The sequence below is a fragment of the Trachurus trachurus genome, assembly GCF_905171665.1.
Source record: "Trachurus trachurus genome assembly, chromosome: 9".
Lineage (NCBI taxonomy): Eukaryota > Metazoa > Chordata > Actinopteri > Carangiformes > Carangidae > Trachurus > Trachurus trachurus.
This window is the reverse complement of record NC_139895.1, coordinates 21,622,041-21,649,821: the sequence shown is the minus strand read 5'-3', so window position 1 is coordinate 21,649,821 and position 27,781 is coordinate 21,622,041. Positions and strand designations below refer to the sequence as shown.

Sequence of the window (27,781 nt, the reverse complement as noted above, 5' to 3'; positions counted from 1 at the left end):
TCACCACCGTTGACGTTCCTCTCGGCCGTTGGACTCTTCAGCCTGTGCGCAGGGCTGTGTCTGCTCCAGTGTGAACCGAGCAGCGGCAGCAGTCGTCGTGGTTCCTCATTTAGCTCGCTAGTCGCTGCTACTAGCTGTGTATTTTTTTCCCACCCAGAAGACGAAAGCTGAATTGAAACATATCAGGTCAGTATACGCCCACGCTCTGGTCACGTATATCCGTAAACTTTCTCGTCCGTTTGCTGTAGATAAACGAGGAAACTAAACGCTACGTTAAGGTGAAAGTTGCTCAGGTAGGGTTGCTCGGGCCTCGCAGCTAACGTTACTTAGCAACTAATCACGTCTATTCTTATCGCGCTAACATTCGGGGAGGTTTGTGTGAGACGGAGACGTGACAGTACAGCCATGATCTGCCTGCTCATTGCAACAACATTATACAGACGGCTATCTTTACAGGTGATCTAATCTGTAACAATTTGTTATGCCGACTCTCAACTTGAAGCGGCAGTGGTGCCCTACTGGCGCCTCGTTGACATTGCGGAGACTTTTAGACTTAAGGAATTTGCCTTTAGTCGCTACAGTTTTTTTTTACGACAGTGGTCGGTCAGCAGGTTATTTCCGATAGGTGATTGAACATATGGAGGTAAAACTCATGACAAACTGGATATCATTTCACCAGAGACTCAGAATTGGCTTATAAGGTAAGTTAGCTGACACAGTGTCGCTGGTATTGCTCTGTTACTAAACGTGCCACCTCATCGACAGCTCTTTCTCAATCCGTTAGCTGCTGATCAAGGTGGCAGAGGGGTGTACCGTTAACAGGCCAAATCGCTGACCAATCCTCAGGAGAAGTTATTATACTTTTCATGTATTATGTCAATGAAGCAACCGCGGAGTCTGTGTATTAGGGCGTTTTGTTGTTTATAGGTGTGTCTCAGGGCTTTTTTCTGATCAAGCCTCTCTGTTTGAGTCAAAAAGCAGTTGAGCTTGTTTAGACTGACACAACTAAAGCGTGATAGGCAGCAGTCTGTAAAATTGGAAAGGCAATACCACTTGAAAGGCTCACCTCTGTCTGTATTTCTACTAGTAGGAGTCTTTGAACTTTACCAATAAGGAATATTTGAGAATATTTAAAGGGATGGCTTTACAATTGTTTGGAGCTGAAATAATCTCATAAACTGACCACTCAACAGGAATCAGTAATGTTTTAACATACATGCTTAGCTTTACTGATTTCAGCCCAAGGTGAAACCATTTTGTATGATATTGCAGTCTTTCTGTGCAATACAAAAGCCTGTCTGTTCTAGTTGAAGAGACTGCATTAGTTTTTGAAGGTCTGGCTTTTATATTTAGTCTGCAAAAGAAACCTTGACTACTCCTCCTCATATTTATTATTCCATGTCTTCTTTCTGTAAGAGCCAGAATCACTGTGCGGAGGACTGTATTGGTACTCAGAGCAACAGTGATATAAAGGTTTGATACCTGTTTTGGACAATGAAGATTGTAAACATTGGAGCAGGTAAATCTGTAGCTATGTGCTGAGGATGCAGGATGCTCCTCGCTCTCATTCTTTGCCTATGTCCTGTTAGTCCTTTTATACACCTTCCTCTCTCATTGGTAGCAGCCACCTCCGTTAAAATCCCAGCAGATGTTTCCTCAAAAAGGAAGTGAATAGCCTACATATTTTTGAAGACATGCTTTTGCATACATTTTTCTTTAGTTTGAAACAATAAATACACAAATAATTCACACCAAAACAGTCTCGTGGTTCATAAAAAATGCCCTCCCTCTGTAAAGGGGAATCAAATGCCTTAGCAGCGCATGGGCCGTAGACTTGGACCATTTAAATCACAGCTGGAGTAGCTGTAAAAACATTTCAACAAGGAAACCTTTTTGTACTTGGACCAGTATTCTTTAAGGGGCAGTATGGAAAGAAAGCTTGTATACCCAGGCTGAAAAAGAGTTTTTCTAACATGAAAGAAGATTTAGCTTGCGTCTGGATACTAGGTTTTTGCGTCCTTGTAGTCAGCAGGATATGCTTCAATGAAATATCTGTAGTGTTGGATGAAAATCTTGATTTTATTGCTCATGATCAATGGAGTTGTACTGATTGATTTTGTTTCATTCCCCCGACATGCTTAGGAAAATTGAGAATTTGTCTATATACTCTGTTTTTTATCTATTGCCTGGCCAACTGTGAGCATGTGAACTTATGACATGACATGATTAAGGAAGTCATCATTGGCCATGCAGTCATTAGAGAAGTAGGCTAAATCTCAGTTCTGTTTTACAGTATTCACAAAATGAAAAAATGAAACCCTAGCCTAACGCTTGATTTTGGTGTTTAAGAAGCGAGGTTTACTCCAGTTAGATATGTTACTTGTGAAATCAGGAGTAGATGAGTTCCTGTAAACCTATGTAAAACATTGGCATTTGGCTTTCTTCCTGGCTACAGATTAAGGAGAGAGTCAGTGGCAAAAGATTAACATTACTGCAGTGGGAAATTCTCCAGACTAAGTGGATCATTTTCAGATGACTGCATCAGCTCACCAATCAGAGCTGAAACATCCTCTGCTAATGCTCTCAACGGTTCTACTAAAGCTTGATGGTTTCTGATTTAACATATTTTGGTTGTTCAACCTTTTTGTTACAATGTGCCAAATGATGTAGGCTATATGATTTTATTTTATTTTATTTCTTTATTTTCTTAATTTACACTCCGAGTCTTAAGCCATTGAGTTGACGTCTTGGTCTGGCCTCCTCATGACGTGAGAGCACTGAAGTATCATTCAAAGGCACCGGTGGGGAAACTGGAACATTGTATTAAAACTAGGTTATGTGTGCTGATGGCTGCCCTTATTCTGTGCTGAGTAATATCTAAAAGGGGGCATGAGAGTGTTTCTGCTGGGTTGTTTTGGTGAACCTGCATACTCTAACTCCAAGGCCCTTTCAGGAATGAAAGGTATGTTTGTGTTACACTGTTAGACAAGTTCTATATTAAATTTCTTACCCATGTGAGGCCAAGTATCTTAGCTGACTCTAAATGGATTCAAAACAGATTTGAGTTTGCCGGGAAGGCAAGAAGGCACTCGGAGATATTAATAGGGCACGCTGGCTGAATATTTGTCCAAAAATATTGTTCTCTTACAACAGGCAGGTGAAAAGTACATTTCAGAGACTACAGACAAAATCTGAAAAACCAAAATAGTTTGTTATCAGTTGTCATCAGTTGTTATCAGTCCTTTCTTTGGGAGTGTCATATGTAAGGTTGTAATGTACTGTGGTAGAAGCATGTTTGTTGACGTACACTGTCCAGGCACGCATGATAACTACATGTGTGCAGCTACTATAATAACTGTTGAGTTGTCCTTGAGTCATGCTGTTGACAAACAGCCTATCTTTACTTTAGGTTTCTCGTGTGTTGGTAGCTTTTACTGCTGTAGAAACTGTGGTTGCACGATCGAGCATCAGACTTGGTGTCTAGACTTGATGTGAACCGGTTCTGCAGAGAAGAGACTTTGATCATGTGGTGCAGCCCTCCACTGTGGCTTCTGTGGCTGAGAGGCTACAGATCTGTCAGGTTGTTCTGGAAACAAACTAACATGTTTTGTCAGTGGTTTTGGTCCTGTGTGGTTTGATTAATCATGCCAATAATTGTATGAAAATCTATCTTGATGTCACCCTCACATGTCCGTATTGCTAAACGCCAAAACAACAGGGACAATATGTTTAAGTAGTAGCCATTTAACCAATCAGTTCCTATGGTGAGGAAATCTGACAAAGAGGATAATCTGCTGCAGCTGGTGGTCGTGTTCCTACGATAATCCCATCCTAGAAAAAGCTGCCAAATTACACGATTCCCTGTGCCAACCTGTGTGAGACAAAGTGTTTGTGGTACTGTGTGTGTATTGTGGTCAAGGTCGCAGCTGATGAAACACTGAGGCGTTCATTATGACAGCAACACAGACTACATATTGACTGACCTTTGACAGGGTATTTTTAGGCCTAACTCTGACGTGGTGTTTGCTAAGGAGCTTGTTGTCACAACAGAAACAGAATGTGTCCATTGACAGAGCACCAAAACAAAGTCAATGAGCATATCTGAACGCTTACTAATTTTCAGTATGCTCAATGTTAATTAGTGCCACTCGCAGGCAGGGGACCTACAGTTAAATCAACTTTGTTAAATAATTAAATTTTTGATAAATTAGCTGTGAGTTAGACTCTGAGTGCATGGTAAATTATATTTGAGTTATCATAAACAAAGTCAAACCTAATGTTTCTTTCTTTCCTCTCCATACAGGGTCCTTTTTTTGATCACCATTTTTTTCTCCCTCCTCCCTTTTCCTGGTTTTTATTTTTGTTTTTTTGTTTCATTGTTCTTTGGTGCGAAGAGAAGAACTTCGCCATCACATAGCTGCAACCGATTGTTTTGATGGTCTGGGGTCGGTCTGTACCCGCTGACGGACACAAGCCTTGTGGGTCTATCAGATCACAGGAAGAAACATGAGCACAGCCAAGCCCAGTGGGATCAAAGGGCCCAGCAAAATAGGTAGGCCACCTGGGCAAGGGGCCCCCAAGACCAACCCCAGCACAGGTAAGACTCTACCGGTGTCCAGCTTCCTCAGCTTGTGGTGAAAATGTGACAGTTTTCAGTGGGTGCCATTAAATGTTCTGTAACTATGTGCTGTGGTGCTGGGACCAACTTCCTTCATTGCTTCAACCATTCCTGTAAGGCTTGTGATTATGACATCATATCACACATGACACATGACTGTACACACTTTCTCTATGCTGATTGTCAGTCCTATTGTGCATTGTGCATGTCACAGCTGAAGAGGAGTTTGTCCAGACTCATGCAGTAGTCTCTGTCAGAATTTAAATTCAGCCACAAGAGTTAACAAGGTGGTCATTTTCACAGGATAGATAGAACTGATGCAATAATAACTGGAGAAAAAAAGAGATCAGTTTACAAGCTGTTGTGGTACGATAAACTATCCTTTATATTTACTGAATTCAGTTTTTCGATTGTATTTAATCATTAGATATGAAAGCATAGTAATGACAGAAACTGATTAATCTTACAAGCCAGAGTTAAAATCCGAGCCATATATCCCGCCACTCCTGTATTTAAAAAAAAAAAAGCTTTTGCCTGCTATCAAGTCTAGCCCTCATTTTACTGCTTTTCTGTTAATGGCAGCATCACTTACACCCAGCACGTAAAATACAAATATGTATTATTAAAAAGTAAAACTGAAACATAAAATACAACACTAAAATAGAACTTCCCACTCTGTATATCTCATCTTATATGGCAGTGCTGGGGTTGCTGGACTGTATGATAAAATTTGGATATGGCCCAGGCTTATTGAATAAGCCCTTCATGTCAGACCCTTGCTTAAAACAATTTTTTTTACTGTACCTGTGTAACATGATGACACAAAAAAAAATCACTCGTGGGAACTGATCATGTAGTGTGGGAAAGAGTAGTTCATGTTAATCTTATTGTTATGTGTGCACTGGTGGTGGCATCAAGGAGATCCAGCCATTACAGCCCGCAAAAATTAACGATTTGTGTGAGAACAGTGTTAAACCAGTTTTTCAAACATCTAGCCTACATTTCTGTCAGAATCACTCTAGGTGTGATGTTGAGCCTGATATTGAATGTGGAGACTGATTCTTTAGTTTGGTAACACATAACTGTATTGAGATGTTCAAACTCAATGTTTGCTTACACTTTCCTTTTTAAAGTTCGTAAGTAAGCACATAAAATTGGAAAGACAAAACCTCAACATTGCATGATGCTTCAGTCTCCCTCTCCTTATGTTGCAGCAGGAGCTAAATCTGCAGTCGACAAATCAGCTGCAAGTGCCAGTGGAGCAGATGCTCAAACTTCTGAAGAGAGCTTCGCGGTTGGGGAGCGAGTCTGGGTGAATGGGAACAAACCCGGCTTCATTCAGTTTTTGGGAGAGACGCAGTTTGCTCCAGGACAGTGGGCAGGGATTGTTCTCGATGAACCAATTGGGAAGAATGATGGGTCAGTGGCGGGGGTCCGCTACTTCCAGTGTGAAGCCCTGCGAGGAATATTCACCCGCCCCTCCAAGCTGTCAAGCACAGAGGGGGAGGCTAATGGGACTCAGACGGCGCCGCCCTCCCGTGCTGCATCACCCACTCCTTCAGTTGGCAGCGTGACCTCTCATACACCTGCCGCAAAATCAACACTACCGTCAACTACCACATCGGCCAAGAAGGCCTCCACCGCCTCCACCGCTTCACCAGCCACGCCGTCTTCCAACCTCGCTAGGACAAACAGTGAATCTATCTCCAACCTCTCAGAGACCGGATCAGTCAAGAAAGGGGAAAGGGAACTGAAGATGGGTGACCGCGTATTGGTAAAAACATGTTAAATTATTTAAAACAAAAAAAGATAGCCACAGGGGTGTTTCAGCAAAGTGACTGAAGTCTTCCTTATGATTTTTTTGTAGTGGCATTGGCACCAACATCACTAAGTTTATTTAGAGTCTCTTGACTTGATTTGTAATAATCTCAGAGAAATGAATCCATGATCCATGGTCTCTGCCACTTGATGTCACCAAATTTCCGTCTGAATCAGAAATTGTCAGTGGCCCTGTTATTCTAACAGTGTAGTCACCATCTGCATGCAGTCCTGTAGGTCTGATTATATCTTGATGAACAGACCTTCCTTCCTCCCTACAGATTCCCTTTTTTCTCCCTTTCCTCAGCCGGGAGCCTGTGTAACACATTATTTAAAGAGGAAGTGTTACTCATGCCTATCAGGATGGAGAGGAAATGTGCTTAGCCCTAGCAAAACGTGATGTCATGTAAACCTTCCAGCTGTGCATTTTTAAATCATTGAAAGAAGAAAATTATTTTGAGTTTTACATGTTGACAGTTAGCCACATTATTTTCAAAAACGTGTTTGTTTTTGTTGCTTTGATGGAATTATCTCGGGGATTTTTTTTACTAGGCAAAGCTGATTACTTACTTAAGACCTCTCTTATCTGTTGAGGGGATTAAATGATTGCTAATGTTTACTTTTTTCCTTTTTTTTTCTCAGGTTGGTGGTACAAAGGCAGGAGTGGTGCGTTTCCTTGGAGAAACGGATTTTGCCAAAGGCGAGTGGTGTGGTGTGGAATTGGATGAGCCTTTAGGGAAGAATGATGGGGCAGTGGCAGGCACAAGGTACAAATTGCATTGGATCTATAAATAGTATAATAGTTGTTGTACTTCATCCTCTCATACAGTTTGATTGACTATCATCATTGTATTTACCCATCTGTTCCCAGATATTTTCAGTGTCAGCCCAAATATGGCTTATTTGCTCCAGTGCATAAAGTCACACGCATTGGCTTCCCCTCCACCACGCCAGCCAAAGCAAAAACGACAGTTCGGAAAGTAGTGGCCACACCATCAGGGCTGAAAAGAAGCCCCAGTGCCTCCTCCATCAGCACTATGAGCTCTGTGGCATCATCTGTCAGCGCCAAGCCCAGCCGCACAGGCCTGGTGAGACATAGACAGCAACAAGTTACTCTCTGAAGCTCATACATTGTTTTATGATTTGTTTACTTACAAGTCTGACTCCACTTCTCCTCTGTCCCTCCACAGCTGACAGAGACATCATCGAGGTATAATCGAAAGATTTCAGGCACTACAGCCCTGCAGGAAGCACTAAAGGAGAAGCAGCAGCATATTGAGCAGTTAATGGTTGAGAGGGACATGGAGAAAGCCGAGGTTGCCAAGGCCACTAGCCATGTTGGAGAGATGGAGCAAGAGCTTGGTCTGCTCAGAGATGATCAGGAGCAGGTCAGATCTCCCAGTGTTTGATCAGTGTCAGTTTGGACGCAGTTTGGACGCTGATCCTAGATTATTGTTGAAAATAGAATATGTCTTTATTGCCTTGTCATTTATGGTCTTTTTTTTGTTTGTCCAATCTCCAATCGTTTTGCTGAAGATGGAAGCTAAGATGGATCAGTTACGTGCCTTGGTCGAAGCTGCAGACAAAGACAAAGTGGAACTGCTGAATCAGCTGGAGGAGGAGCGTAGGTAAGGATTCCCAAAGGTGCGAAGAGTCCAATGCACGCAGGCATCCATCAGTTTGTCACTTAAGCAATATTACCCGAGAGGGTGTGCTTATACAACTATTACCAACAAAATAAAATATATCACCAAAATATATTCATTTTGATGGACAATTTGCTCTCAAATTTGAAAGGTTTTTGCGAGTGTGCTTCCCATTTCCATGGGAATACATGGGGTCCGACTAATACCTGAAACACAATCCGTCACGTCAGTAGACTCCTATGTGTAATGGAACCTAGTTTACTTCTACAGCAAATAATCCGACCCTTAGTAACGGCAACAGAAAGGATTTTCTAGTCCCAGATGAGTGAACTCTGACCTGACGTTAATGTTTTATCACGGTCTCTGACTTTCCCGAACTAAATCAGTACAGCGTCGCCGACACAGCTGATGGGGAAATTCAAACATTTCAATTACTCCAGATTATTTAAAAGCCCAAAAGTCGCAAAAAAAAAGAGAGACAGAAAAACGTAGACGTAATATCTTCTGTTTTATCCAACTAAATTTTCAGCTCCAGGCCATATTTTATTTTCACCGCAGTCACAACAAGTGTCTCTCTGATTGTACACATACGGCAGGGATCAGCCTCTCTGCTAAAACGGGGCAGTTTACAGCATATTTACTAAAAAATGGTTATTTAATTGTTCTAAAATTTGAGTTTGGCATCTGAAAGGAGCACTCTACAGGAGGTTGATTTAGTTTGTGATTTATTTTCACAAGTAACATAATGTAAAATAAAAATAAGAATCCATGGATGGTTACCATGGAGATGGATACAACAACATGACATGGAAGAGTAATATTTTTAGTGATGAGTCAGGCGTGCTGTCATGCTGATTTGAGCACGTTCTAAATGTCTCGTTGACCAATCAGATTGCTTGGTCGGAACTACTTTTTGTAATATCTGTTGTGACCCTTTGATAGTTGCTGACAGTTCCGTATCCATTGGTATCAGAAAATTGAAAGATGACAGACAAAATCATAATGCTGGTGTAATTACTAGTCTTTAGTCATGAGAAAAGAGTGTTGTCAGTGTGGGCTTAATCTTTTAGATTCAGAGATTATTTAGATTAGCGGCTGTTCCTCATTAACATGCTTGGGTAACATCATTTCTTTTTTATTAAATAGGAAGGTGGAGGATCTTCAGTTCCGCGTAGAAGAAGCTTGCATTACCAAAGGGGACTTGGAGGTAAACACACAACACACACAGATCAACACCATTGCAACTAACAATTTCATTGCCATTTTTCAAATGAAAAAATGGCAGGGTTGTTTAACATTGTTTTTTTTCCCACTGATGTAAAATCTAAATTCAGAAGCAGTAGATAATCAAGTCAGTCATTTCACATAGACCTTGTTCTTTATCAGTGTCAATAAAGTAATTCAACTTTCTTGTTTAGATTCATTGGTCTTCTTGGTTGCAGGTCCAATGCATTTTAAGATTACACAAAATTATGTGGTGTCCCTTGTCACAGAGCGACAGTCAAGTCCACACAAAGCATTTGCATTATCGTGTGTTGGCAGTAGAAACTATCACACATCTATGCGTGTTTGCATGGACTGTTCGATACAGGCTTCATCTCGCATTAGATGATGTGCTGCCACACGCACCTAATAGTGTGGAAAGGATTATGAGGTTTCGTGTGGTCAGAAAACCTGTCTAGTTAACGGGCGTATTAATATCGCTGCACGTGCCAAGGGGAAGACCTAACGTGGCGATAAATTATATATTTATGGAGCTCTTCACCAGAAAATGTTATTAATGTTTCCCTGTTATGAAGAGATAAGAGTTCATTGTCCTCCTGTTAGGAAGGGACCTGCGTTTTGGTTTTTCCCTCTCATAATATTTTACAGTAATTTATCACAGTAAGCATTGCCCATTTTCCTTTTCGTAAGTGAGGATATGCAGACTACTGGGGCCACATGGTATCTCTGTTCACATCTGATCAAAGGATTTGTTATTTATTCCACAGTGCTACACAAGGAACCATCTCAATTACCCTCGAAGGCATCCAAGCTCAAAATAGATGTTTTAAATGAGAGCTACAGGGTTAGAATACCCCTTTATCTTCTTCTTAAAACATGTATACTAACTCTTTATTATTTACTTACAGCTGTGGATAATATTAAAAACCTGCATGCAGCTTGAAATACTCCAACAAAAAAATACCTCAAACAGGCCAAACTCAAAATGCTGTGTTGACTTCAAGTTGAAGGTGTACTAATGTTGTGCTATAACCCTCAGTGCCTCCCTGTTCAGTGATGTGATGTTATTGCCTCTTCTTTCCTCTCGTCTTCGTCTTTCATGTTGGTCCAGTGCTCAGCATGGAACCACTGGAGATGCTCCCCTGTCATTCCACTGCCCAGTCACAGACTTGAATTCAGTTTACCCACCACAATAAAAGGGGAATAACACTCATCTTAAGACTTCAAATGTAATTTTGACTAAAGGCTAAATTATAGTTGGTACAATGAAAATAATTGTAGAAAAATGTAATTGTTTTAGGTTCATAATCTCAGTTGGTTCGTTTTGTCAGACCTTAATGTCACCTAACATACTTAACATTTAAAAATGATGCTATTCCCCTTTCAAAATGAAACCTTAAGCTAACATGCACTGGGTAACGTATCACTAAAAGCACAAAATTGTGCCAGGAAATTCTGACTTATGTCGCCATAAAAGACTTATTCATAGCATACAATACCAAGAAGTAAAAAAAAAAAAAAAAAAAAAAAGGATCCTTTGTTTTTGAGCCCCACATGCCTGTTACTGATTGATTTCTGTTGAGCTCATCACAAATCCTGGACATGGTGATCTGATAGCTGGTGGTTTCTGATACAGTACTTGCATTATACAGTGTGGGCAATGGCCTTATCAGAAAAGAGAGAAAGCAGTGTGGATGCTAATAACGCTTTAGGGCTTTGTTTGAAATCCAGGCGTCAGTCCTATGATGACTGTAATAAACAAGATATTTAGGTCAGTGCAGCCGAAATAGTAACGGGGGTGTAGCTTAAAGTGTCCTACAATAAATCCAGAGAAAATTCTTTGACTCTGTTGTTACAGCATTATATATATATAATCTGTCTGTAGACTATGATATAATATATTACCTGCATATTACAGAATGGAGGGAAGGAGGTAGAGAGCAATTATCACTGCTTTCTCTCGTTGACATGGTGAAGTCATTTTTATGCAATCTACTTGCTGGCTTGACACACATTACCAAATTTTCTGTGTACAATAACAATCGGCGTGCTTTGTTCACCAGGTGTCTCTTTTGCATGGTTACTTCTAAATTGCCTCCATCAACATACTCACCCTGAACATCCATAACACATGTGGCCCCACCCCACCCCACCCCGTGTTTTGCTGCCTGTCTTGTACTTCCCATCACTCCTTATTTGCAGCTCTTTCTGGTACAACCTGAAAGTTCTGCGTTGGGTATCTTCACATTTCCACCCATCCACCACTTCTCATTAATACCTCAATACCTTTTCCCCAATCTCCCAAATGCTCCAACACACACACAAACATGCACAACACACACACGATGCACCTCCACCATAATCATTGTCCAAACCCCTCTGTCCTCTCTCCTGTCTCCTTCCCTCTCTGTCTGTGTTGGGCTGGCATGTGATGGTGGCACTGGTGTGTTCTCTTCCTCTCCCCCTTGTTTACTAACAGACGCAGACCAGGCTGGAGCATGCCCACATAAAGGAGCTTGAACAGAGCCTGCTCTTTGAAAAAGCCAAAGCTGAGAAACTCCAAAGAGAGTTAGAAGACACTAGGGTAATGAATTCTGCTCTGCAGTGTGCTGCGTTGGAAAGGAGGGCCTGGGCCGGGGATATTGGCCAAAACATTTGCAAGGGGTACAGAGAGGAGCCAAGCAGTAACTGGAACTTTGCTTTGTATGGGCTTGTGGTGATTGAACCCCTCATGCATTCTTCCAGCTTCACGTGATAAAAGTAGTACTCCTGCTTTGATAGCAGACAAATTAAATCAAATACTATACTAATACATGTGTGAGGTGTGTTTAAATCAGTGCTGCTTAAAGTTGTAGTTTTCACCACAGTTTGTAGAATCGGCTACAGATTAATTTTGCAACCATTTTTGAAAAATAACCTCATATTTAAATTGATTCATTCAAAAAAAAAAAATCTTAACATTAAAACATAAACATTTCTTTTCTAGCACATAACCACATGCATCTCTCAGCTGTCTTGAGTGACTGCTCTTTTACTATTTTCCAATAAGTTACTCAAACTGAACTCACTCTTGCTTTACATGTATCACCGCTTAACCAGACAGACAAACTTCTCCTTGTCCCCAGCTAATCAGTTATCATTGATTAGCATGGTTATCCTATGTTCTACTTCCCCAGTCCTTCCCGGCATCCATTTGTCCTGCTTATTTGGTGTCCCTGCATTATCCTACTCTAAAATCTGCTCCACCTCCTAGATTATGCATTGTTGTGTTCCCCTTGTGTATTATAGTTATGAGACAAATCAGTAAAGAATAGAATTGTTGTAGTTTAGGGGTTATGATGTTGATTGGGTCTGTTTTTGCCATTTACAAAAAGGGTTAGAAAAATTGAGATAAACCTGTCTCAACCAAGCTTTTAGACATTATGTTGAAGCAGCTAAAAGAGATGCATGGTTGAGGACGTTAGAAAAACCTACAGTATTTATGGTACATAGGCAGATTAATATAAAAAATAATTATGAATTATGAAACAGATGCCAATGCTCCTTAGAGTACTTTGTAGAGTGTTCCTTGTTTATAATTCTCCTCAATAATAGCATTACTTCAGGGCAGTATTTTAGTTATTTTAGTTCAATGGGTGGTGGATAATGTCTTGCACAATGCTATAGCTCCATTCATGCTTTCAGTGTTCACCACCATTATTTGTATCTATTTATAGCCACAAGAGGTCAGTATAACACTTGTATTTTGAGATCAGTGTTTTTAAACCCAAGCAAATTGAACAGTTTGTCTCATTAAGCAGTTTCACCGTTACCAAGAGCTTTGTTATGAATTATTTCAGTTTAACCTTTTTTTTTTTCAATTGTTTAGTAACAGCACAGTATAAGTCTATTGTTATACTTTTGTTAGTGCACACTGGTCCAGTATGTTAGATCCTGACACATTTTTAAATGCAAGATTTCTGCTTTTAAAGGTTGCTACTGTGTCGGAAAGATCCCGTATAATGGAGCTTGAAAAGGACCTCACACTGCGTACCAGGGAGGTAGCTGACCTGCAGCTGCGTCTTGGGACCCAAGAAGGCTCAGCAGACACAAATGCTGCTCTTGCTCCCCTTCTGCAAGAGATAAATTCTCTTAGGGATCAGTTAACTTCCCAAGAAGCTAAGCAGCAAGAAGAGCTGGCAAAATCTAAGGAGAAGCTAGAGGCTAAAGATAAGAGTCACAGTGAGGCAGTTGCCCAGCTTCAGGCTACATCTGTAAGGCTCTCTGGTGACAACGAGCAGTTGCAGATGCGCTTAAGTCAAGCTGAGAAAGAAAAAACTGACAATGCTGAACTATGGCGGTCCAAGTTGGAGTCTGCCCTTGCCTCTCACCAGCAAGCAATGGAGGAGCTTAAGGTGTCCTTCAGCAAAGGAGCTGGTGCCCAGACAGAAGAGCTTGTAGAAACCAAAAGTGCACTAGAGAGGCTGAAGGTAGAGCACAAGTTAGCTGTAGAGGAGGTAGGAGCTAAACGTGAAGCTGACGCCACAGCTTGGACTCTGGAGACACAGGGCCTGAAGGCACAGCTGTTGGCCATGACCGAAGAAAAGGAGCGACTAGAAGAGTCACTGCGGTCCGGCATTGAAAGCGCAGAGGAACAGCACCTTGTGGAAATGGAAGATGTTCTAGGAAAGCTTCATACTGCTGAACTTAGAGTAAAGGAGCTGGAGGAGAAAGAAGAAATGACGGAACAACAGGCCCAAGACAAGGACAAAGAAACCAAAGAGCAGATGGCAGAGGTGGTGGCTCTGCGCAGCCAAGTAGCACAAAGTAACCAGGACATTGTGACCTTGAAGAGTCGGTTAGAAGAGGTTCAGAGCCAAGGAGACAATCAGGGTGCCAAGGTGGGTTTTATTTACCTCCTTACCATAGGTATTTGCCGTGTTTTTGCAAAATACTGTAGTGACTTTACTACCTCTGTCAAGTGTCAACTAATGATTGTAATGACTGATTGTTGGTCACTGGTCATGTTTTGTTTTGATATGTATATTTCTTTGCTGTTTCTGATTTTCTTTTTTACTTGACTTGTGCTATAGGTTGGTGAATTGAGTTCTCAGTTGGAGGGCCAAAAGAAGGAAGCCCTCTCCTTACAGCAGAACCTGACCACTGTCAAGCAGGAGAAGGACACCCTGGAACAGGAACTTGGAGTCTTGGTGAGGCTTGTGTGGATTATTTTGGAAGTGGATACCATGCCTGTGTCTTTTGCTTTAGGAATTGATTAGGAAACAATGTAATTGCAGTAGAGACACGCCAAAGCCATGATACGGGTGTAGTGACAATTTCTTGATCAGTGAGTTAATGTTAGCCAATATACTCTATCTGCATGACTGATGTATCAGTTGGTCTTATGGCTGAATAAATATCAGATGATGAACAAAAAATAAAACTCCTCAAATTTTGTGTTTAGAATTACTGAAAAATCATACAAAAATATTATGCAAGAATATTTTCCCCCACAGAAACAAAAGTTGGCTGAAAGCACAGAGGAGCAGGCGAAATCAGCAAAAACTATGCAAGGTACGTGATCAAAAAAGTTTATTGAATGTTTTTCCTCTCACCTTTTCATCTACCACCATTTGAAAGCCTTCTTCAGTTTACAGCACCTACAGGAGTCTCAAATGTAATATTTTGCAGAAACACTTGAGAATCTCAGCAAAAAGGAAGAGCAGTGCACATCCCTGACCACAGAATCAGAATCTCTAAGAAGTCAACTTGCTGGTGAGATCTGTTGTGTGTTGTTGCTGTAGTATGTTTTTAAAAACGTAAATGGACCACATGAACAAACTCATCTTGTTTTAAATAAGGGCTTGAGAGGAAGCAGAAGACTGCAGACGAAAAGCTTGAGCAGCTCTCAAAGGATAAAAGCAAGCTGGAAAATGACATTTCAGACATGATGAAGGCATCTGGTGACAGTTCAGTGCAGCTGACAAAAATGAATGAAGACCTCATACAGAAAGAAAGGTAGCACATTTTATTATTTACTGCTTTTGTATGACTTTGTCACTTCATATAAAACCAAACATATCAGTCATCTTTAGAAGTGGATAATAGGGTAATTTTCCGTCGAAATGTTTTTAATATAACCTGTAACTATTCACTTTTCTTCTTCTTTCGTCTCACTCAGGAGGCTTGAGGAGTTACAGAGTCAAGTTGCAGAGGAGAAGGAGAAGGTGGCACACCTAAATGAACAACTCCAGCAGGAGCAGTCCCGCAAAGAGCAGGAGCTGAAGGAGACCAGAGATGCACATCAATCTCAAATAAGTAGCCTTCAGGAAAAGATTGTTACTTTGGTTAGTATTTTAGGGCAATCACAAAAATGTGAAAATTATGTCAGATACTAAGATTTTGTTTTGTTGACCTTCACATTTGAAATACATGGTTTAAAACCTCAGCTACTTGCTGCTTCGATACAAGTCAGTTGATGCTGTCATGTCATAAGCTGTTGCCTTTCTCATTTCCTTTTCCAGGAGAAGGCTGTTAAACAGGGTGAGACCTTGGTTGGGGATCTGAAGGCCTCTAAAGAGAAATCCCAGTCTCAGGCCTCAGAGCTCCATGCAAAGGAAGTTGAGGTGCTGCAGAGTCAGGTTGACAAATTTAGCCAGGAGCTCTCATCCTCAAAGAACAAAACCCAGGAGCTGGAGAAGTTGGTGTCCGATCTTCAGCCATATAAGGAAAAGGCTCAGGTAAAGACAAAACCACATAGGCACAGGCACATTAGTTGAATCAAAGTGATTTAAGTTCTCTGCAAGTTAAATGTAAAAAAAAATATGGTTTGCCGGTATTTATTTGATTTTTAAAGGACCCATATGTAAGTTTTTGCCATTTGTACACAGCCAGTGTTGGCATTAACAGCGTTTTACTTTCCAGTCCAGAATTGTAAATTCAGCATCAATCTTTTACTCTCCCCAAGCTGCGTGGAGTAGTGGAAAACAACACTACTGTTAACTCTTCATTTTGCATCTATTTCTATCACTGCTTTTCTTTTTTCTACTTAAGTTAACATGCTGACTAGCTAGTTAACAGCCAGCCTGTCTCATGACTCTCTGACAGAAAATCACTGTAACATCCAGTCTGCCCTGAAGAAGTAGCACTGCTCTGAGCAGTATTATAACTCCTTGTATTGTAAAGACTATGAGGGCTGAAGGTGACATATGCCAACAAAGCTTACATATAGCCCCTTTAAACACAGGTCATGGCAAAAACCAATTTAAACTTGAAAACAGTGTGACCACAAAATTTGTGTCACTGTAACAATTTGTGTCCCCTTTTAACATCAATGATTAAGGTGTATTTTCAACAGCATTTTCACTCATCATACATAATACATCATACATAATATTTGTGATGAGCTTCTCATTTCCCCTCTGACCTTCATTGTAGCTCGATATTGTATGGTGCTATGAGCCTTATGCTTGCAGGGGTACACCTTATTATTTGTAACTTATTTTAGGACAATTCATGGGAAAGCCTACCAACCAGTCACAGTAAAAGTAAATGTTTTTTCTGGCTACTATTGGCTTATTATTTACACACTGTATGTTCAGCTATTGATTGAAACCTACTTTCAAATTGTAGTGGCCAATAATCACTTTTACAGTCAACCCCTGCTAGCATTGTTTATTAGCCTGATGTTGCATTTAAGTACATTAAGAACATTTTCACTTTCTAAGAATAAAGTTAGTAGTACAACTAGCCAGTTTTTGAAATAGCTAAAATTTGTGCATCATGAAAGATATTTATTTATATTCATTGATAAAATTACACAATAATAGACATCGAATTGTGTGTAGAGTGGATCTCCATAGTAATTTAAGTAAGAGCAGCATAGGATGCTATTAAATATAGTATGCTGGCAGCCAGCAGCCACTCTTTGTTTATATGCCAGTAAAAATTGTTGGCAGCAGTAATTATTATATTAATTTAGTAATAAGGGCTGAAGTGAAAATGTTCCACCTTATTATTTTGTATTTTTGTGGTGTATAGTGGTGTGATCTTTTACCATGTTGATGCTTCTGCAGCTTAACATTTCCAAATACATATCACTTGTATTTTTTGATTCATCTTACTTTCCCTGCATATATATATTCCCCTACTTTTTTTCCTTTCATCTTTATTTTCCCAGTGTCTTTCTGCTGAGCTTGACTCCTCCAAGCATGACGTTGAACAATTGTCCAAAAAACTGGAAAAGCAGAGTCTAGATCTGGAAAAGAGTTGTAAGGAGAGTGAGGATGTTAAGGCTGAGAGAGGCAAACTGGACAAAAAGCTTTCAGATGTGCAGACTAAACTCTCTTCCCTTGAGATTAGTCACCAGGAACTTTCAGTCCAGAAGGAAGAATTGCAGATATCCAGGGACAAGCTTTTAAAACGACAAGAGGAATTGCTTTCCAACAACAAGCTCTCCAATGAAGAAAAAACATCATTGAACATGGAGTTGAAGAAGCTGAAAGATCTTCTTCAAGAAGTGCAGACTGAAAACAAGAACCTGAAGCATACTGAAATTGAACACCAGGCCCAAATCGAAGAGCTTCAAAAACAATCTGCAGAGAAGAATGACTTGCTCTCAAAGCATCAACAGGACATTCAACAAATTCAGGCTAAAAAGAAGCAACTACTTGAAGATTATGAAAATGTCTGCAAAGAGAGGAACCAACTTGAAGAGAACCTCAATGAAAGCAGGTCCAAGCTTACATGTGAGAAGGACAATCTAATTTTAGAGAGAGATGCTGCTAGAAATGCCAAAAAATCTCTTGATGCTAAGAATGCTGAATTGCAGGAAAAACTTAAATCTTTGAACTTAGAAAAAGAAGATCTTACACTGAAGAATACCCAGCTGCAGGTGCTCACAGAAACGTTGACAAAAGAGAAGGTGGAGATGTCCTCAGAAATCACTGCCTCTGCTTTGGGTAAAAAGACCCTTGAGACTGTGAAGGAGGACCTCCAGAACAAGCTCTCTGTTGCAAAGAAAGAATTGGAGAGTTCTGTCCGTGAATGTGAGGAACTTAAAGCCTCAAAAATGAGCTTGACCCAGATGTTGGAAGAGTTCAAAAAGAGCAGTCAGGTGACTGACTCGGAGAGACTTCATCTTCTGCAGGAGAAAGAAGACCTAGTTGCGATCCAAAGAAAAGTATGTAACGAGAAGGAAGAGCTCCTCAAAGAGATAGAAGAACTAAAGGAGAAGCTTCAAATCTCAACAGAAAAACTGTCTCAGTCCAACGAGAAATTTCAAGAAGTATTATCATCTTTTGAACAAGAGAGGCAAGCGTTTCGCCTTCAGAATTCTGAAAGTGAGATGGCTCTACATGCTATTCGAAAAGAAAAGATGAGCCTGGATTCATTACTTGAGCAGCAGAAAATGGATTTTGAGCGTTTGGCAGGGGAGAAGGGAGAGTTAGGAGAGAAGCACACAAAAGCCATTGCTGAGAAAAATGTTCTTTCTCTTGAGCGCGACAAGCTAGCTAGTGATTTGCGAACAACAAAGGACCAGTTGGACAGTTACTACAGAGATAACACCGACCTTAGTCAAGAGAAGTCGCATTTAACAACAACGCTAGAGGAAAACAAACAGCAAAAAGACCAGCTGCAAGCAGAGGTGACCACTTTGAAACGAGAGAAGACTGACCTACAAAATAAACTACAGAAATGTAATTCGGATATTGAAATTCTTGAAAAGGGCAAAACTGAACTTGTTCAAGAGCATAGTAAACAAAAAATGGATTTTGAGAAGGCTAATTTAGAACTTGTTCAGCAAGTGGAAAACCTCAAGAAAGACTGTGAACATTTTCAACTGTTGCAGACTGAGTCTGACAAAAAAGTGCAGTCGCTCCAGAAAGAGAAGAAGGGGCTACATCAGGAGATTGACAAGTTAAAAAGTCAGAGTGAATCAATGTCAGAGGCCAAGCACCTTCTTGAGACTCAACTAGAGACTGAATCTAGTGAAAGAAATAAAATAGTATCAGACAAGGACGATCTGTCCCAAAAAATTGATGAGCTACAGAAAACATTGTCCAAAGTTACACAAGAAAAGAACAATATTTCCTCTATGCTTAAGAACGCTGATGAGCAAAACAAGTCTTTTATGGTGGATATGGAGGTTTTGAAAACTCAAGTAAAAAAGCAAGAGCAAGAAAGCTGTCAATTGACAGATAATAAAAAAGAGCTATTTTCTAAGCTTGAGAAGATGGGCAAAGACATGACTTTGTTGACCACAGAAAAAGAGGACCTTTTAGCTGGCAAGTGTAAACTTCAGCAGGATGTTTCTTCCCTCCAAGAAAGCCAAGAAAAGTGGCTCAAGGAACAGTCAAGGCTGCAAGGAGAGTTGCAAAGGTTGCAGGACAGCCAGAAAGAGCTAGAGGCTGATGTCAAGGGACTACAAACGGACAAAGAGCTTTTAGAAAACAAATACAAGAGTGCTGTTGCAGACGTTTCTGCTCATGCTGCTGCAGAAGAAGAGAGCTCCTCCAGCATCTCAAACCTAACAGCTGAGAAGAAAACCCTGCAGGAGGAGAGAGATGAAGCCATCCAGCAAGTCAGGCAGCTCCAGTCCCAGCTAAAAAATACCATTTCTAAGCAGCTTGAGGTATTCCTCCCCCAGTAGTAATCACTGACACACACATTTTAGAGTGGCTGGGGCTATGCACTTTCTCACTGCATGCTTGCTGGTTTGTCTCCCGTTCCTCTATCCTTTCATTTTCGTGCCTAACTTTCATCTTCCATTTACTAACCGCTATTACCCCTAGTTCCCAGCCTTTGCCTGTGGGCTTATAACGTGATCAAACATTAGATTAAAGTCTTTATCTGAATAAATCATAATACTAATGCACAAAAAGGTAGATGTGGAAATTTCTCAACATACTGTATTGTTGTGAAATAAGTTGTCTTTAACTTCCTTTTTTAAATAGAGATCTGCTGTACAAATGTAATTCACTCCAGTTTTGAAGTTCTTGGGCAACATTTCTAAAAAACAAAAAAAAACAATGTACAGAAATGATTAACTTTGGCGATAACAGCTTTGACATGTTTGTTTTTAAACCATCATTTGGATTGATTGATTTGATTTAAGTGTCACGCACATTATTGTGCCCAGCCCACATGGGCTTACAAGAGACTAAACAATATAAATACAAACATTCAGAGATGGCTAATATGTCTTCTCATAAGTATGTACCCATATGCAACAAGAATTTCAGTACAAGCAGATCCCCCCCCCCCCCCAAAAAAAAGCAAATTTTAGTCTGACCTAGGAGACAGTGTTTTCTGTCTTAGGAAAAGACAGAAAACAAGTCTATGTCAGGACGAGATCTATGTCCTGGCTAGGGCATAGATCTCCTCCTTGAAAAACCAACTCAGCATATCATACTCATATAATAGCCTTTAATACATCTAAAATAAGTCAGGATATAGCGCCTGAGCTCGAAGTTTAAAGGACTACCTCTCTACACAAGTTACTGGATTTTCAGGATCCGTTCTGAGGCCACAGGTTATATTATAGTGTTTTAGAGTTCATACTAATTATTTTTTGTCAGTGTAATAATTATGTTGTTAATTCTCAACCCACTGGTCGGTTTTGACAATTAAGTGAGATATTTATAACTGACAGTCAATCAGTTATTCCGATTGCTAACTTATATTAAGCATGCAGTTAATTTATTTAAAAAAAATAATAATAATGCTAAAAGTAGGTAATTTGTTGAAGTCAAATTGAATGCACAATGAATACTTTCATCAAGTGATGTGTAATTTTCTTATTGTGGTTAGGTGGTTATTGGGTCAATAATTTGAAACTGATGATCTCATTAAATATCCTGATCCTACACTGTTTAGGCTGTGGAAGCCTCTGGAAAGACTGCTGAAGCTCTCGAACAGCTGACAAAAGAAAAAGATTGTTTGACTCAGGAAAAGAACAAAGCCCAGTCTTTGTTGGAAGAGCTCCGTAGCTCCACGCAGAAGATTGAAACTCAGGTAAGAGAGGGGTATTTGCAGGGAAATGTGGCAGAATGTGGCATTTAAATGTGTCTCCACATGCCAATAGTAAAATATTTTCAGTTCACTATACAGTAAAGCCAAGAGGAATAGAGTCAAATGAAATACTTCCTGTGTATGTCTTGTAGTTGAAAATATGTTAATCATTGCTGTGTTTTTAGCTGGAGACATTAAAGAAAGAGAACTCAAAGTACCAAGCAGAGGTGAATGTATCCAAAGATCAGCTTTGCACAGAAACTGAGAGAACCAAGACTCTGTGCAAGGAAATGTGAGTATATCATCTTGGATATTAAATCTGTCTGATTTAAATTTGAGTAGTAGGATATAATGAATGAGTGAGTTACAGTGAATCAGGAGCCAATGTGGTGTAAATGGCCTTTTTTTTTGATGATTTTAACATTTGTGTTTGTCAGTGAGGAGCTTAAAAAGGAGCTTTCTGTGAAGTCGCAGTCCCTACAGACACTCCAAGATGAAAACAACAAGCTGACTCAGGATCTTGGGAACAATCACAAGGACCAGAGTGATCTTTCAAAGGTGAATACTTAACATCTTTTTATTTTTTTAAATCTCTCATGAATCAACAAGCATCGTCATATCATTTAGTATTTGAGCCTTTGAACTGCTGTTTGATTTTGAACAATCTTTTTCTCCTAGCTGAAAGATGAGCACTCAAAACTCAAAAAACAGTTGGAGGAGTTGAAGCAAAGGTAAGACTACAGAATAATTATGATGTAGGCAGTTTCAGAAGTCTGCATATCACCAGTATTATGTGAGATTTTTTTTTAAGTATTTAAAAGTTTAAAAGTATTTTGGTATGTCATGCTGTTCTTTTCCTTTAAGCCCGCCAAATAATGGCTTCAGGTACTTCATACTCTTAATATGATGTTGTCAGACAAACGCATGATTCATTGGTAAATGGTAATGACTGATGATTCATTGTTGCAAGGTGTTACAAGTTGTTATACAAAAAGTAATTTAACCCGCAGCCCCGTTCATGTGACAGTTTCACATGTTTTCACTTCATGGGATGTTGTTGTTTTTGTTTTTTTGGTGCTGTTGTGGTCTGAATCTCTTACTCTATTTACTAATTAAATGCAGTGACTGTATGAACATTTATTTTCATTATATCATCTTTTTATGTGTCATCATACCATTTTAGCAAATGTATAAAATGTTTGACTAAATAGCTGCAATAAAGGGGGGGATGTTTTTGATATAGGTCATGCATTTATTGTAGATTTACTTTACTGCACACAGTGTTTACAGCATTGGCCAAATAATTGGAGCTCCAGAGTAAGAGATCTGGTGACAAACATTTTACTAAAATGGGGCCTGTTTTTCTCTGTCTATAAATATTGTATATATCGTATCTCTGAGTTTGTATTGTGTATTTGATAGTGAGAGCACCTTGAAGGGACAGTTGGACAAGGAGAAGGCCACCCTCCAACAGTCCATCCATAAAAACAGTGCCTTAATCTCAGAAAAGGACCAGCAGATGGAAAACCTGAGAGGCGAGGTGAGAATCTAACGGTTAATGGTGTTTTCTTGTTAGCTGGTGTGGAAAATTATCTACCAAACTGTTGAGCATGCACAAAGTCAACTTCAGCAAGTCTGCAGTTGCAGAGGGAGGATTTTGAGGCACCAAGTTTTGCTTTCTTTAAATTTGGTACAAACACTCTGTTAGACTCAAGGATGAGCTCTGCAGACTTCAGTGGTCACAGATCAAAGTCACTTCAAACTCTCAAAACACATTTTCCGCCTCTTTTTTTTAATTTATTTTAAGACCACAAACATTCACATGGATGAACTGATTAGAAACGGGTGGTTGAAGGTTCAAGGTAACTGTGACCTCAAAAAAAACCCATCATTGGTACTCAAAAATTCTATTACAAGCGTTCCCTGCATTGCAGCGTCTTACGGGTCGTCTTTTCTAGGTCAAACTTTTCTACTTTCGCAATGATTTGGGTCAAAAGGTCTTACAACCTGCTTGACTGAAAGGACCGTGTGAGAAACAAGCTCTGTTGTTGACACATTTTTTTCTCAGACATGAAGCCTGCTTTCATCCTTTTCCAAATAGTTTTTAACTTTTTAACAACATGCACTTTGTACTCTCTGATCTTGATTTACAGATTGAATAATTTGTCAAATCGAATCGTGTGCTTGTATTAGTTATCATTGCTAATAAATTTTAGTAAAGAGCAGTGTTTGTCTAAGAACCATGTTTCAACAATGAATAGTGTGGGTTGTCTTCAAAACAGCTGGCTGCGTTGCGTGGGGAAAGTGCCTCCGTTAAGACACTGCAGGGTACAATTCTGGCCTTGGAGCAGGACAAGGCCAATCTACAGGATCGTGTTCAGAGACTGGAGAAGGACCTGGCTGCAGGGCCTGAAACCATCAACAAGTCCTCAGGTAATACTGGGCTTAAGTCATGCCCACAGCTGATACTGTATTAGCATTCAGGTTGGTGCATCAACTACAGTAATCCTGTTTTTGTGTGTTTACAGGTGATGCGGTTTTGGACCAGCTAAGGGAGGATAAGGAGACTGCAGAGAGTCAGGTGTGTTTCTTGTTGTGTTTTGCCTGAATAAAACCAATCAAAAGCCTGGACGGGTGGGCGCGGGGTTTTGCCGTTCACACACATCATATTTAGGACAGTCGTACAGAAACGAGCTTTCCGAATGCTCTTTGTGAAATGACTGTGCTGTTTACTCAGACATTTACTAACGACCACTACAGTAGCAGTAGACTGAATTACATAGTTCACTGTTGACTCATGTAGCATGACAGTATAATGTTTTACAGAGGAAAACTGGAACTAAATAGATTCCAAATTTCATTAAAAGCATCTTGAGCTTCCTACCAACTCCCACAGAGATGCTCAATATGGCCATTGAATTGGTTGTCACAGTTGTAGTGGAACATTTCACCCACAGTGGTGCGATGACAACATGTCATCAGTTTCACAACCATCACTCATGTGTCATCCCCAGCCTCTGTTAATGATAAAACGTTATACTGTATTATCTGTGTCAGTGATGCCTTGAGTGTGTTGTTTGGCGGTGCATAGGTCCTAATTTGAATCTCTCTTTTTTTTCTCCTCCCTCTCTTTCTTAAATCCCGACTCCTTTTCCTCTGCCCTGTCTCTGATGTTGGCAATCCAACAACACCATTAGGCAGCGGTTTGTTAATGTTATTCATCAGCTTCATATGTGCATGTTTGTCTGTCACCGTCACTGTGGCTTTTATTTTTTGTCGAGTGGTTCACAGTGTTGTCCGTGTCAAAACTACATACTGTCTTCCATAGAAAAATTAAGTCTTAATTTTTTTTTTTTTTTTTTAATTCCCATTATTCTCAGGGAAATTTTCAGGGTTATCAGGGTCAAACTTTAGATCTGTGAAGCATCACTTTTACTCAGTTAAGACACTCATAGTTGGGTATTTTACAGACTTTCATAGTGACTCATTACAACGTTTGATTTTTCTTTGGCTCACAACTCACAGTGGTTCTTAAGACTGATTTAATTACTTGGGTGATATAGCAAACTATAGCTTTCCACAGTCCTTCACACAAAAAAAAGTAAAACCTTGTCACATCATGTAATTGAATACACTTCACAGGGAAATGTTGTGTAAGTTTTAAATAAATAAATAAAGGATAATACATTTTGAGCACTTGCAGCAAAATTGATACCACTGTTTTGTATTTCCTGTACAGATTGAGTTTCTGAATTCGGTCATTGTTGACCTCCAGAGGAAGAATGAGGAGCTCAAGGACAAATTGGAGAAAATGGCAGCGGCTGCTCTAAATGGCAATAATCCAAATGAGATGGATAACTATGATAGGTAAGTCCCATGGTGGCGGCAGAGCTCTTCAGACAGGCCCAGTCGATCTTCAGGTTTTCTGCGACGCTGAATTCCAATATTACTCAATAAATATTCAAGAGTCAGATCAGTAAATTTTGAATTTACTGATCTTTGTTTTAAGACGCAGCAAACCAAGGCTGGTTCATTAGAGATGTTTTCCACTATCATCTCCATGTTCCTTTCGTGAGTTGCTAGTTGTCCTTGTGCATTACTTTTACACACTTTCTATTCTCTGATGGCTTGAGATCGAGAGCTAGAAGTACTCTCAACTTGTTTGATCCGTCGACATCATTTCTTCTCATCGATTCCCTTTTCAGTGCCTACTACTTTGTTTTATGTGCCTTGCAATACAATGATGTTACGCTCTCTCCAGAAGTGGGCAGCATGTACGATAACAACGGGGTCAAGGGAGTGATCATGGCGTCAAAAGTGGCGTATTTCAGGCAAAATGATGTCACTAGTGCAATGTGCAGCGTCTGTTGCAATAACATTTCAAGCAACAGTGGAAACACCCACAGGCAGGTGCATATCCTCTCCTCTTTCTTCACTTTTGAGCCACTTCACTTTTCTACCTCTGGCTTGTTCCTCACTGCCCCAATGATTGAGGCAGGATGGGAGAGTTCACTCATCAATGACTTGCAACATTTCCAAGATAACATAACACGTTGTCATGCTCCTTCTGCACGCGTAAAATCATTCCTAGGCTGTTATTAATGACCAAGCGAAGTTGATAGCGATCAGAGCATCTGAATGAATGTACAGTCGGGGAAACACTTGGTCAGTCCATCATTACATTGCACTGCTGCACTTCATTCAAAAGAAACTTCACACAAAAAGTCCCAGGTTTGTTTATGAGTCGGTGACGGAGCCACAGAGAAAAGGTCAAAAGGTGAAATGGTCACAGGAGAAAGAAGCCGCGATGTAGCCAACAACATTTGTTGTGAAATCAGTTATCTATCTCTATCTTGTTCAGTGTTAGTCAGAATAAAATAAAAACATGTATGGGCCTAATTCTTTGCACACAGGAATTCATAAAGGAACTGAATTAGAATGAGATTGATTAGAAGAATTATGGCATTGGTATCAATAAAATCTTATCACTTCCCATCCCTAATCTCTGGTGACTGTACAACTGATTTTGTCCATGACTGTGTCACTTGTTACACCCATTCTGTCAACACACTCAAGGTGTGTTTATCTTTATTTTTTAATACACAACTCATAGCAGTAGTGAAGGTTTTTTTTTATTTAGATAAAAAAAAAAATCCCGTACGCTGCAGGAGCTGAGTAATGTCATTTTCATCATGTTTTTAATATATTGAATGACAATAGACTGAACTGAATTAAATACATTTTCTATACCACCAGAGACTTTCATTTACACAGAATTATTTTCTGTTTCTCTGCAGCCATGGACAGGAGCCCGTGAAGAAGAAGCCTCCCCCAAGGCTGTTCTGTGATATCTGCGACTGCTTCGATCTCCACGACACCGAGGACTGTCCCACACAAATGCAGATGCCCGACTCACCTCCACACAGCACCTACCACGGCAATAAGGGCGAAGAACGGCCCTACTGTGACATCTGTGAGGTCTTTGGCCACTGGACCGACTCCTGTAACGATGACCAGACCTTTTAAAGCCTTTTTTTAAAACCCTCGTCCGCACAATCACTATATTTGCACATCATGTTAGATAACGCAGTGCTTTTGGGGTTTTAGTTTGTGTGTGTGCATTTTGTGTGCTTGTTTTTGCCAAGCGTCTTTACTGTCCACACCAGCCCTTAAGCGCTCTTAAAGGAGAACGGCCTCCTCAGAATCTCTTCCTAGAAGTTCTGACATCCAGAAAATTAATATACAGCAGTTAACAGTTTGTATTTGTAATTGTAAATGACTTTGGAGGAGAACGGTTCGATATCCTGGGTTTGTGTGAGTGAGGGGAATCTGTCGGTGGACGTGTTATCGTGGGAGAAGTGATGTACTTCTTCAAATCATTTAATTTATCAATATCCTAACATTGCACAGCTTGTCGGGGGTTACAAAGATAATATAAATATCATAAAAGGTCTTTATTTGAAACTGTAAATGACTTGATTGATAAACAGTTGTCAATTTGTGCAAAAAATTGGTGAGCTATAGTTTATTTTTTTATGCCTGGAAATACTATGTACTCTTGAAAGGTTTGATAGTATGTGTGTAATTTTGTGATTTTGGAGGGGGGTGCTCACTCCCGTCTGGAGTGAAGCATTGAAACCCAGTGCTGTTTTTTGGCTTTAATAGGAACTTTTTTTATGGTTTTCATGAAGGGACCGCTGGACAACTGGTTAAGAAAGAAGCAGTTAAACTTTAAGCACTTCACACTTATTGTAAGCCCTCAGTTCCAGTGAAGTGACCTTCCCAAAAAGTTTCTTTGCAATTAAAAATATGAAACAATGAAATACAAAGGCATTTTGAATATCTGAATGAAAATAAATTAAATTTATGTATAAATTACAAATCTCTCAAGTCTCTTAATTGTTCAATTGAATGCGCTATCATGATCTCAGTATATTATATATATATATATATATATATATATATATATATATATATATATATA

General features: G+C 39.9%; 1 protein-coding gene across 6 annotated transcripts; it reads left to right on the top strand.

Annotated features, from left to right (window-relative positions):
• Positions 1 to 22: 22 nt before the first annotated feature.
• Positions 23 to 27,507, top strand: clip1a (CAP-GLY domain containing linker protein 1a). Of its 6 annotated transcripts, none has more exons than XM_083979596.1 (26): positions 25 to 186; positions 4,304 to 4,597; positions 5,836 to 6,392; positions 7,079 to 7,203; positions 7,308 to 7,524; positions 7,627 to 7,824; positions 7,973 to 8,064; positions 9,229 to 9,289; positions 11,786 to 11,890; positions 13,278 to 14,186; positions 14,379 to 14,495; positions 14,802 to 14,859; positions 14,977 to 15,060; positions 15,147 to 15,303; positions 15,467 to 15,632; positions 15,810 to 16,025; positions 17,465 to 19,918; positions 21,163 to 21,300; positions 21,483 to 21,589; positions 21,735 to 21,855; positions 21,976 to 22,028; positions 22,720 to 22,837; positions 23,580 to 23,730; positions 23,826 to 23,878; positions 25,037 to 25,164; positions 26,595 to 27,507. In XM_083979596.1, exons 2-26 carry the CDS (start codon positions 4,507 to 4,509, stop codon positions 26,821 to 26,823), a joined length of 6,705 nt encoding a protein of 2,234 aa, XP_083835722.1. In that variant the 5' UTR covers positions 25 to 186; positions 4,304 to 4,506; the 3' UTR covers positions 26,824 to 27,507. The 6 variants fall into 6 exon arrangements, with proteins under 6 accessions (XP_083835724.1, XP_083835722.1, XP_083835720.1 ...); XM_083979594.1 differs by having other exon boundaries at positions 5,833 to 6,392; XM_083979595.1 differs by lacking the exon at positions 25 to 186 and adding an exon at positions 232 to 701 and having other exon boundaries at positions 5,833 to 6,392.
• The last annotated feature ends 274 nt before the right edge of the window (positions 27,508 to 27,781 follow it).

Bases quoted from the DNA above. Each gene is read 5' to 3' on its own strand.
- clip1a (XM_083979594.1), top strand. From the start codon at position 4,507: ATGAGCACAGCCAAGCCCAGTGGGATCAAAGGGCCCAGCAAAATAGGT. The intron at 11,891-13,277 runs GTAATGAATTCT...CTGCTTTTAAAG, and splicing joins GAGAGTTAGAAGACACTAGG to GTTGCTACTGTGTCGGAAAG. The intron at 23,879-25,036 runs GTGTGTTTCTTG...TTTCCTGTACAG, and splicing joins AGGAGACTGCAGAGAGTCAG to ATTGAGTTTCTGAATTCGGT.